Source organism: Culicoides brevitarsis, chromosome 2 (genome assembly GCF_036172545.1).
Source record: "Culicoides brevitarsis isolate CSIRO-B50_1 chromosome 2, AGI_CSIRO_Cbre_v1, whole genome shotgun sequence".
Lineage (NCBI taxonomy): Eukaryota > Metazoa > Arthropoda > Insecta > Diptera > Ceratopogonidae > Culicoides > Culicoides brevitarsis.
In genome coordinates, this window is record NC_087086.1 from 22,314,234 (window position 1) to 22,326,462 (window position 12,229).

At 28.8% G+C, this 12,229-nt stretch overlaps 1 protein-coding gene across 3 annotated transcripts; it reads right to left on the reverse strand.

Annotated features, from left to right (window-relative positions):
* Nucleotides 1–2,054: 2,054 nt before the first annotated feature.
* On the reverse strand, nucleotides 2,055–10,654 carry LOC134830571 (death-inducer obliterator 1). 3 transcript variants are annotated; one of them, XM_063844098.1, is made up of 8 exons: nucleotides 10,313–10,654; nucleotides 8,602–10,252; nucleotides 8,369–8,543; nucleotides 5,657–6,313; nucleotides 4,179–5,594; nucleotides 3,965–4,085; nucleotides 3,214–3,404; nucleotides 2,055–3,108 (listed from the first exon to the last, which is right to left on the reverse strand). In XM_063844098.1, exons 1-8 carry the CDS (start codon nucleotides 10,473–10,475, stop codon nucleotides 2,743–2,745), a joined length of 4,740 nt encoding a protein of 1,579 aa, XP_063700168.1. In that variant the 5' UTR covers nucleotides 10,476–10,654; the 3' UTR covers nucleotides 2,055–2,742. The 3 variants fall into 3 exon arrangements, with proteins under 3 accessions (XP_063700168.1, XP_063700167.1, XP_063700166.1); XM_063844097.1 differs by having other exon boundaries at nucleotides 3,965–4,109; nucleotides 8,602–10,249; nucleotides 10,313–10,653; XM_063844096.1 differs by having other exon boundaries at nucleotides 3,965–4,109; nucleotides 10,313–10,653.
* Between the last annotated feature and the right edge of the window lie 1,575 nt (nucleotides 10,655–12,229).

Consider the following 12,229-nt stretch of genomic DNA (forward strand, 5'->3'; position numbering starts at 1 on the left):
CTATTCTAAAATTTATCTATGAAAATTTTTAATAAAAAATCAAGATATATTTTTTTTTTAACAAAAAATGTCGTTATTTTGAAAAATACCTAATTCTTAGAAAAGAAAAAATAAGTCAAAACGCTAATTTATTAAGAATGTCATATGAAATAATGCAAAATTAAACAATTTCATAATTTTCCATACATAATATAAAAATCTATATAAAATTTCTATATATTCCATTCTCCATGGTTTTTATTTCAAAAATTTAACGCGAAATAGAAAACTTTTCGAAATACCATAAAAACAAGTTTCATAAACATACATATTTAATATATAAAATTATAAATTTATGGAATGTAAACTCTTAGTTCCTCGACCCGTTTAAGAATTTAAACACCTTACTAATAAATAAAATTAAATAAAAACAAAAGCAAAAAAGGGTTTTTTTTCATTTTTTTCTCAATTTTGAATTCTTAAATATTTGTATTAATAAGGAATTTGTTCAAAAAATATTTTTTTTACATGTTTTCTATAATTAATTTAAAATAATTGTTAGTTTATTTGTATGTAGTTTAAAATTTCGAAATGATGTTTAACGTATGTACGTTAAATCATACCTACCTATTTTTACTACAAGCAAAAATATCGTCTATCGCGAGGTATCACGGAAAATAACAACTTCGCCAAATCAAAAATCTAAGAAACTTTCCATCTAGTTTATTAAAAAATAAGAAACTTTGTACTAGCGAAATTTTCAGAGACCGATTTCACTGTAGAGTAAAATGTATGAAAAACGGGACATTTTTGGGTTTCTCGGAGTAATGGTTCGTTTCCGACCATAATTAAAATGAATGGAGAAAAATCTACTCGACATTATAAGCAATTCCAGTGAAAAATTTTTTTCGAAAAAAATCGACCTGAACTTATGAAAATTGTCAGATTTTCACGTGATCAAAACATCAAAATTTGAATGTGAATTTTTTTTGAAATTTTTTTCACTAAAATTGTTTGTCGTCTCGAGTACATCATTTTTCTCCATAAAACAAATTATGGCATATGAACCGTTGCGTCAGGAAACCCAAAAATGTGAATTTCAAGCCCCATTTTGCCAATTTGGTTTTTGAAGAAAAACGTGATTCTTTATGAAATGACCCATATTGAATGTTTAAGGGTATTGCAAAACCGTTTTCTGTTTCGCGTTTCATCTTTGAAATAAAAACCATGGGGATATAGAAATTTTATATAGATTTTCGTTTTTAGTACTATTTAATGTGGCAAAGTAATAAAATTGTTCAATTTTGAGTTATTTTCTTTGATATTGTTATAAAAATTAGCATTTTGACTTAATTTTTCATTTCCAAAAATTATTTTGAAAAATTTTTTTAAAAAAATAATTTTCAAATTTTTGATCGTTATTTTTTGTAAAAAAAATAATTTTTGATTTCTTAATCAAAATAATTATTAATAACCTTTTGAATAGTGTGAAATGTCAAACTTGTTGAAAAACAGCTAAATCGCTAAAAAAGCTAGCAAAAATTGATTTCTTAAGTCATTTAGTATGAAAAATTATTTCAAAATCTATATAAAATTTCTATATCCCTCATGGTAATTTTTGATAAAAATGATGGGGGAGGAAACACGAAACAGAAAACGGTCTTGGAACACCCTAAGTAAATAAATACTCAAAAATATTTTATTGAGACATAAATCTTTACGTTTTCGTGGAATAATAATCGAATAGAAATGGAATATCAAATTAAATACATTGACCAAGTTTTTTCTCTGATTGGTCCATAAAAAATAATTATGTATTTTACTTAAAGAACGATTATTATTATTATTATTCTTACTAGGTATATGTCTCAAAAATTAAAATATTCAGTAAAAAACGCATTTTTGGTTTTTTTTTGTACATTTTTATTATGTTTTCGAAGTTTAGACTTATTTTTCTAGTCAAATTTTTAAAATATATTTTCTTAGAAATTCTAAGATCTTCTGTTTATTAAATAAAAAATAAAATCATCGCTCTCAAACTTTGATATATAAAAGTTTAAAAGCTTAACAAAATCTTAAGATTATAATATTGTAAAACGTGAAAATCCCCAAAAATATTTTTGATTTTATGGCCTGAAATCAAATTTGCACATTAGGTGTACAATAAATAAAATAAACCCAATTAGGTATGCTTATTTAGTTGAACCTAGAGGCAATGTCAATAAATATAAATGATTGAAAACTGCTAGAAATTTGAGGACATATTTATTGAAGTGAATTATATATGGGTCATTATACGAGGAATCACGGAACATCACAACTACGCCAAATCAAAAATCTATGAAATAATATAAAAAATAAGAAAGTTTTGTTCTAGCGAAATTTTCTGGCAATTGATTTTTCTAGTTTTTCTTCAGAAACCGATTTTACTGTAGAGTAAAATGTATGAAAAACGGGACATTTTTGGGTTCGGAGTAATAGAGTAAAACTTGGGAAATCAACCGCCAGAGAGTTTCGCTAGAACAAGTTTTTTTTTATTTTTTCATGCTCTAGATGGAAAGTATCTTATATTTTTGATTTGACGAAGTTGTGATTTTCCGTGATTCCTCGCGCAATGATGACCCATATAACAAGTAATATTTAAAAATACAATCAAAATCATAAATATAAGAATGTATGTATTAAATATGTATTTAATATAAGTATATAAACAAAAAATGTTACAATTGTTCCATTAATTATTAAGTATTAAAAATCATATTATTATTCCTTACGTAAATCTATATCTACAATGGTATCATTCTTAGCATTGTTTTGACTTCCAATTTCTTGTACTGCTTGTTGCAAAATTCGCAAATCCAAGTCTTTTTGTCCAACATGACAAATCTTTGCTTCATTAAGGTTTTTATGTGACATTTGAGCAACATTGTATCCTTCGTTTGAATTTTCAATTTTTCCAGATGTATCATACTTTTCGGTAGTATCATTTACACACACTGAATGTGTAGAGCTTTTAATACTAGCTAGAATCTCAGAAAGGTTAGAAGGTATTGCTATTTGATCCAAACTAGGTAATTTTTTTGTGCGCCTTGGTGAATCAACGGGACGAGAAGGTGAATATGGTTCGCTCTGCAAAATGAATATAATTTTCATATTAAACTCAAAGACGAATTAATCACAAAAGTAAATGTTTCTCTATTTGGTATTAACGTTCAATAATTAAATAATAATTACCAATTGTTCACAATCCACTTTTAACATTCCAGCTATTTCTATTTTACGTACTTCTATTTCTCGATTAATCTGATTGAGTTTTATTACTTCTTGGCCAATAATGTTTGATTGTATACTTGATTCTGATATATTTTTGTCGATAATTGATACGTTTTCGTCACTATCTTCAGGTGTATATGGCTCATCTTCATCTAAATTAATGAAATTTAAAAATGGATATAAAAAAAGAGGAAATAAAATTTAATTTACTTAGGCCAAAACAAAAATCCTAAATGTTTTAGGTTTCATGGACCTTCTGAACATTAGGTAGGACCTATATCGAGTGTCGAGTATCTTTTAAAGTAAAAACGTTCACTTTTCTCTATTTTTCTATTTCTCTATTTTCTCTATTATTTAAACATCAATTTGGAAAATTTGGAGGGATGAATTGTTTTCTTTAAAAAATTGACCATTTTTCACTAAAAATTTGAAAATGTTTGAAAATATCGAATTTTCAACCTATTTTAACGGAAATGCTGATCAATTTCAAGAGAATTCAAGTCAAAAATGTACTAAAAATTGAAATTTTTCTTACATTTTAGATACTTAATATCCCACCTGGGATTTTCAGAAAAAATTAGGTGGGAGGAAATCTAAAACATTTGGAATTGTTGTTTTGGCCTAATAATAATAAATAAATAAAATTGAATTAAAACCAATCAAAAAGGAAATAAAGGAAGAAATTTTGAACAATTAAAAATATGTATAATACCTTTAAAATTAGTTTTTGGTAAACTTAATGACAATAATTTACTCTTTTTTGAGAAACTGCTTGTTTGTTCGACATTCGCCATTACAAGGTTTCTTTTTCGTTCCATACTCTCTTTCGAAATCTGTAATGTTGGACTTTGTTTATACTAATTTTGAGAAAATAAAATTAGGTAAAAAAAATTTTTCATAGATGTAAACCAAAGTATGATACTTACACTAGTCCGTGAGCCTTGTTTAGAAATAGTTTTTACAATAACTCCAATCAGAAGATTAGGCTTATTTTTTTCGTCAAGAAATCCTATTCCTTTTATTGAACTTAATATGTGAGGAAGATCGTTTTCCGCTGGCAGTGGAAAAATATAAAAATCTTTAACAACTGAAGAATTAGATTTGATAACTCCAAACCTTCGACGCATGATGTAATACTGATATAATGTCACATAATTAACTTCCTCCGGAGAGGAAAATCGGACAACTATAATTTCCTTGTTCGGACTTTTTTGTATTTTTTCTATATAATCCCAAACTGTTTCTGGCGCGATTCGTCCAACGATTTCCAATGATTTAGGGAAATGTGTTTTTACAGATGCTGCATCTCCAAGCAGTGGGCTTATTTCAACAAAGAAACTAGCCACATCAATCATATTAATATTGCCTCTCCAAATGGTTTTACATTTCTCTGAAGGTAGATTTGTTAAAGATTCTTTTTTTAGACTCTGGACACTTTCTGAATATTGTAAGCTCTTTTGATAATTTTCTGTGTTTGCATACGAATTTTTTATGTTGTTTGAAGCCAAAGAATTCTTTGGGCGGTTTAAAATCACTTGAGAGCCCTCTAGTATTTTGTCTATCAAATTGAAATCTTCCTCAGTTGGCGCTGTCATTTCTAATGACTCTATGGATTCCATTTTTTCTTCGGTTTGTGCTCCTATTTGGGATTTATCATATTTCTTTTCATGACGACTTTTTTTGTTACTGTTGTTTCTACTATGTCTACTTTCAGAACGATCCTTGCTATGTTTTCTTTTGTGTTTACTGTGTTTGCTACTACGATGATGTTTTTTCTCTTTTTCATCATACTTTTTTTCTGTATATTTATTTTGTGATTTTTCCTGCGATTTTGAAGTTCGGAACAAAATATTCATCTCATTTGAATCTGCAGGTGAATCAGTACTTTGTATGTCATCAACAGCCATTTTGGTGTCTAAATCTTTTGACTCCGTGTTTTTGGTTTCAAAAAATTCTTCTCCTTTGTGCGTTTTTACAACATAGTTTTTTGAACAAGCAAGTAACTCTAATTCAGATTTTTTAATTATATCTAACTGATGCTTGTTTTCCATTTCTCGCCATTTAGCAAGCTCTTGACTTGCCAATGCTTGGGGATCCATCCGCACCAACCGAAAAGGTTTGATGGACTTTTCACATATTTTTTGAAACAATGTTAAATTTTTTCTATCTCTAATATTGAATATTAATGATCGGTATTTCATTTTATATTTTTGATTGCAGTCTTTGTTAAATAGTAAATAGAGCTCATTTTCAACACTATGAGCAAATTCTTTAATTTCTTCTGTTGTCAAATGCACTGCGTTGGTTTTTTTAATTTCGATCATACGCTCTTCTAAAGCTGCCTGTAATTTGAATGCAATGAGGTGTTATGTAATTTAAAAAAAATTAAAATAAATACTCTTACTTGTAACCCTTCTCTTGATTTGGCCCTGATTATATCATGATCCCGAATATCCTTACTCGTGGACATTGTTTGTTGTGTAACATTTTTTTTCTCATGTGAGCTCTTGTTTGTACTAGTTTGTCGATAGTTTGAAGATGCTGAATGTATTTTAGGAGTAGGCTTTATCGATTCAAATATTTCTTTTGAACTAGGGGGTGAATTAAATTGTGACTGTACTGTTTTTTGTTTAGTTTCAAGTTTTGAATTAGGTACAAATTTTTGTGTATCTTTTTTTCCTTGCCACTCTTTTTTGTGTTGGTGACTTGATTTGAGTGAATGCATTTCCGTTTCTGTTGCAATTTGAAATGAGGGATGATCTTTTAGCCATTGTTTTATTTTCATTACTGACGGAGCATTTTCACCAGAAAGATATCGATTTGTAGATTTTTCAACAACATTTATTTTTTCATTATCCTTTTCACCAATAATTTTAGTACCTTCATTGCTGATTAACTTATTGGTATTTTTTAACAGTACATCATTTATATGATTTGAGATACAATTGTCACTACAGTAAACAGACCCTTTTTTTGTTATCGATTTACAAATAATACACAGGTTTTCAGTTTTAAATGTAAGTTTGCTTGGTTCCAAAAAGGTTGTTATTTTTGGTTGTACCTAAAAAATCGAAATATAAATTACACTGTGGAACAAAATAAAAAAGAACCCGGTGCTTGGGTCCGGAGTAGGGCAGTCTTAAAATAGGTCCCGAGCTGTTAACAAATCTATATTGACCTTATCCAAAAACGCAGAGTTCACCAAAGTTATGGCCTTTTGAAGTTTTTAAGGGTTTTCATAGACATTCTCCAAGGTAACTTCCATAACTTGCATTAGAACTTCAAAATTTCTGCCACGAGAAGATTCAGCGGAAAATTTTACGCATATTTAAAAAAAAATTTATTGATTTTGGTGAATTTTTAAGGGAGTTATAGTAGTTCAAAGTCACAAAATTGTGAATTTTTCCCAAAAAATTGAGATATTTTTTACTTTTGAGGTCTGATGCGCCAGACAAATCAAAAAATCATGTAGCTCATTTGAAAGGGCATAAAATTTACTACAATTTCAAAAAAACAACCAAGCGGTTTGGTGCACTTTTACGGAATTTATCATAGGAAAACGAATGACAGGTCAGCAATTTTTTTCATCAAAAATGTACATTTTTTCAAATTTTGAGGTCTTATTCGTTGTTTAATGTACCAAGTGTTATATATCATTGGAAAGGGCATAAAATTTGCAACATTTTAGAAAAAATCCCATTCAAATTTTAATTAATTTTTTGGGAGTTATGTCCAAAAATGTTCAAATTTTTACTAAAAATCGAAGTTTTTTGACATTTTTAAACAAAATTTCTTCTACAACTGCCTGAATTTTGTATGTTTATGAAAATTTTATAAAATTTACTTTTTTATTTAAAAACCTCCGATTAGATTTGATTGAGATTTTGGGAAAATGATGTGCAAAAACGTGCAAAAATAGCTTAAAAGCCTCATTTTGCAAGTAAAAAAGCCAAAATATTGTAAAAAGTTTAGAAACAAGGTATATTAATTGAAAGTGTGTATTTCAGGTTGATATAACTCATTTTATTGCGTTTTTGTACATCATTATCCCAAATAATCAACCAATTCTCATCAGAATATTTTTTAATAGATATTGAATTTTATAAAATTTTCAAAATCATACAAAATTCTTGCAGTTAGAGAAGAAAATTCATCTAAAAATGTCAAAAAATGCCCTTTCCAATGATATACAACACTTGGTACATTAAACAACGAATAAGACCTCAAAATTTGAAAAAATGTACATTTTTGATGAAAAAAATTGCTGACCTGTCATTCGTTTTCCTATGATAAAATCCGTAAAAGTGCACCAAACCGCTTGGTTGTTTTTTTGAAATTGTAGTAAATTTTATGCCCTTTCAAATGAGCTACATGATTTTTTGATTTGTCTGGCGCATCAGACCTCAAAAGTAAAAAATATCTCAATTTTTTGGGAAAAATTCACAATTTTGTGACTTTGAACTACCATAACTCCCTTAAAAATTCACCAAAATCAATAATTTTTTTTAAATATGCATAAAATTGTCCGCTGAATCTTCTTGTGGCAGAAATTTTGAAGTTCTAATGCAAGTTATGGAAGTTACCTTGGAGAATGTCCATGAAAACCTTTAAAAACTTCAAAAGGCCATAACTTTGGTGAACTCTGCGTTTTTGGATAAGGTCAATATAGATTTGTTAACAGCTCGGGACCTACTTTAAGACTGCCCTACTCCGGACCCAAGCACCGGGTACTTTTTTATTTTGTTCCACAGCGTTATTGTAAAGCAGTGAAACCCAATAGTGTCATCCAAAAAGTTTTGAAAATGGGAAAAAGGGAGGGAAAATGAGGTGGGCAAAAAATTTGAATAATTTTTTTCATACCAAAACGCAAAATTATTTTAGTTTATCGAAATTGAATTTTTGAAAATAAACTCTTGAAAAATTTTGAATTTAAGATTGAAAGAAAAACTTTTTTTTTTCAAGTAATAATTTTTTTTGCCCTACTCGTTTTTTGGATTCTAAAAAGGGGTGCGGACAAAAATGGAACAACCTAAATATATTTATTTTAATTAGGTATATATTTATGTTTGTATTAAATATACCTAATTACGTATTGCAAATATAAAAATTTTTTAACCTTATTTTGTTTTTCGTTTAAACAGTTTGGACATGTCCAATCTTTTCCAGCTGATTCCATTTGATTTCCTTGTGATTTGGTAACATTAACACACTTTCCATGAAACCATTCTTCACATACATCACAACATATCATAAAACGATTATTATGGGGTTGACGACAAATACACCATAATCTGAAATTATTATGCATTACTTTATACATTATGCATTAAAAATTCTGATGTACTATACCTATCTGGATCGTCTTCTGAATTCCAACTATCTGCAGATTCACTTTCATTATTTTTCTCATTTGATAATACTGCCAAAACAGCGGGATTTGTAATTCTTCTTTTTCGTTTTGTTTTTATGATATCCTTGTTTTTTTCTGACACATTGATTTCATCAAGTTTACAAGGCTCTTCTGTGCGAGATGTTTCATTTTTATTTTTAAATGTTTCAAACATTTTACTTTCTGATACATCAGCCTCCAATTCCATATTGTTACTTTGACGACGTTTTTTAGCACCTTTTGTTGAAGTTGAAGGAAGTTCAATTTGAGGTAAATCAATCACTCGACTGTGACTTGTTATAACTCTCAATAATTTGCTTGGTGAACCGTCGCTAACTTTAGTATTAATATCTGAATTTGTTACTTTATTACATATGTTTATAGCAGCTGTTTCATTAACTTCGGACACATTTGAAGAATCTATTTCCATTCCTTGTACTTGTTTATCGATGATTTCTTGAATTTCTTTATTTTCAGCAAGCTCAGCGACACTGTACATAAAATCTTCTGGTAAAGTTCCACCCAAAGTCTCAAGAAGGGAATTTTCAGGATAAGTATTATTTTCTGTGTTTTGTACAGTTTTCATTTCATCATACTCTCCAGTTATTTCAGTTTTATATAGTTCTTTTTCATTTAAAAATACATCTTTTTCATTTACAGATAAATCTTCTTCGTTTACACTTTTTAACTGTTTAACTTTACACTGTTCCTCTGAAGAAATTGTTACTTTAGGAGTTGCATTCTCTTCAATTTTAGATTCAGTACTCCGAGGAAGCTGCTTACCCTTGGATATTTTCCGTTGGTATGCTACCATAGTTTTATCAAGTAGATTTGTTTTTGATATGTGTCCTTTGTTAATACTGTCTTTGCTTGTTCCCGCCTCCTCAAAGTCTGTCAAACGAGTCCACTGACGCTTTTTGCTAATTTTTGAAATGCCTTGTCTCAATACACTTTTGTTTTTTGATATCTTTCTTTTTTTCTTGTTTTTTTTAAAGGAGCGGCTCGACCGATTTATCTCAAAGTCTAGATCACTTTCATCGTCATTATCCTCCAGAGACGTATTTTCTGTATTTTCTGTTCCATATTCAGATTCTGAACTTTCAAGTGCGTCTTCTTCTGCTTTATTGTTTTTCACTTGTTTTTCTGAATATTTTTCCTTTGTTTCATTCGTTTCTAAAGCTCGTTTTGAAGGTGATGGTAAGTTTTGAACATTTTTCTGCTTTTTTGAAGAGACCAATTTACATTTATTTGAAAATATTGAGTTAGTATAACAGTGGTCATTTTGTATTACATATCTCTGGAATTCATAATCGATGGAAATTCGATTCTCTATACCAGCTAATTTCAACACATCAGCAACAAATGATTTTGATTGTTTAGGTGAATAATGATTTTCAATAGTTATTCCTACACATGAAAAACCTTTTTTACTGCAGAGCTGCGATTTTACTGTTGAATCAACATCGATTTTCATCGATTCTTCTTCATTTTCATCGGTTTCATCTTCTCCATTTCTTTGTGTATCTTCTGCATCAATTTCATTCTGCATGCTTGGCGTTGGCGAACAAACACTCACGATGCTTACCGACGTTTGGGTAGTTTCATCAGCTACTTAAATGATAGTTTTTTTATACAAAGTTTAGTTTTTTTTTAATAAAGAAAGTTTCTCACCTAACAAACTATGTAATGTTCTTTCGTCTACAGAAACTTTGCCGCTTTTATTATTTATTACAATAATTAAATTAGATTCTACCTTTAGTTTTTGATCTTCAAGTTCATTCAAACTAGTACTTAAGGATTTATCGTCAATATCTATGAAAGTAGAGCTAGACATTTTTTAAGCTTTAATATTTCTGATTTTTTTCACTAAACCTCTGCCACATTCAACATGCTTAAAACCATTTAGTTTATAAGCTAAGTAGTATGTATTTGGATATCAAATATTTATTTTAAATATTACTTTTTCTTTTTAAAAAAGGCGTTACTTTAAATTATGAAAACCATTTAAATGTAAAAATTTTTAAAAAAGACGCGATTAATCTTTTCAGAACCTATTTAACATTATTCATTTACCCTTACACTGTGATTTTTGTCTAATTTATGTATTTATTTATACTCCAGTTCATATTACAGATATTTATTTAAGCCGTTCCAATTTCTTTTTTATGTTTTGTCCCAATACATTTTTTTTTCAAAATAGAGATAAATTCAAACAGAAAACTTTGACTGCATAGTAATCTTAGAATTCTAAAAATATTTAAAAAAAGTTGTCTGCCATTTTGTAGATATAAAGTGAAATAATTAAATTAAATGGCCTTAATTAATAAAAAAATGTAATTTAAATAAAATATATAAGGCCGCTCCAAATGAAAATCAAAAATAAAGTCTAAAATTTTTGAAAATAAAATGGGGGGGGCAAAATAAAAAAAAAATTTGAAATACTTATTTTCATAAAAAATGACAAAATTTTAGCAATTTTTGATCGTTGATCAACATTTTTGTTGATTTTTAATAATCTTCTTTGAAATTTTCAAATTAAAAATTGATTTTAGATCATTTTAAGTTAAAAATTGAAAAATTAAAATTTCATAAAAAAATAACTGTCAAAAAAATTTGAAAAAAAATTCAGTAATTTTATGAAAAAATTTTTTAGAGAAGAAAATTCAAGTTAAAATATGATTTTCAAAACAAAAATTAAAAAAATTGAAAATTTTTTTTGAAAATGTCTTGAAAAATTATGAAAACGATCAATTTTGATGAAATTTTTAACTTTTTTACCGCATTTCGAAGAAAAAATGCGGTATTAAACTCGACTTGTCGTCCGTGTGTGTGTGTGTGTGTGTGTGTGTGTGTGTGTGTGTGTGTGTGTGTGTGTGTGTGTGTGTGTGTGTGTGTGTGTGTGAAAAATTGTGTGTGCGTGTGTGTAACTTTTTTACCGCATTTCGAAGAAAAAATGCGGTATTAAACTCGACTTGTCGTGTGTGTGTGTGTGTGTGTGTGTGTGTGTGTGTGTGTGTGTCACCTGTGCCCCAAAATTTTTTTTTGTTTCCAATAGTGCAAAATAGTTCCCAAGAGTGCAAAATAGTTCCCATTGGTGCAAAATAGTTCCCATAGTGCAAAATAGTTCCCATTGGTGCAAAATAGTTCCCATTGGTGCAAAATAGTTCCCATTGGTGCAAAATAGTTCCCATTGGTGCAAAATAGTTCCCATAGTGCAAAATAGTTCCCATTGGTGCAAAATAGTTCCCATAGTGCAAAATAGTTCCCATTGGTGCAAAATAGTTCCCATTGGTGCAAAATAGTTCCCAAGAGTGCAAAATAGTTCCCATTGGTGCAAAATAGTTCCCATTGGTGCAAAATAGTTCCCATTGGTGCAAAATAGTTCCCATTGGTGCAAAATAGTTCCCATAGTGCAAAATAGTTCCCATTGGTGCAAAATAGTTCCCATTGGTGCAAAATAGTTCCCATAGTGCAAAATAGTTCCCATTGGTGCAAAATAGTTCCCATAGTGCAAAATAGTTCCCATTGGTGCAAAATAGTTCCCATTGGTGCAAAATAGTTCCCATTGGTGCAAAATAGTTCCCATAG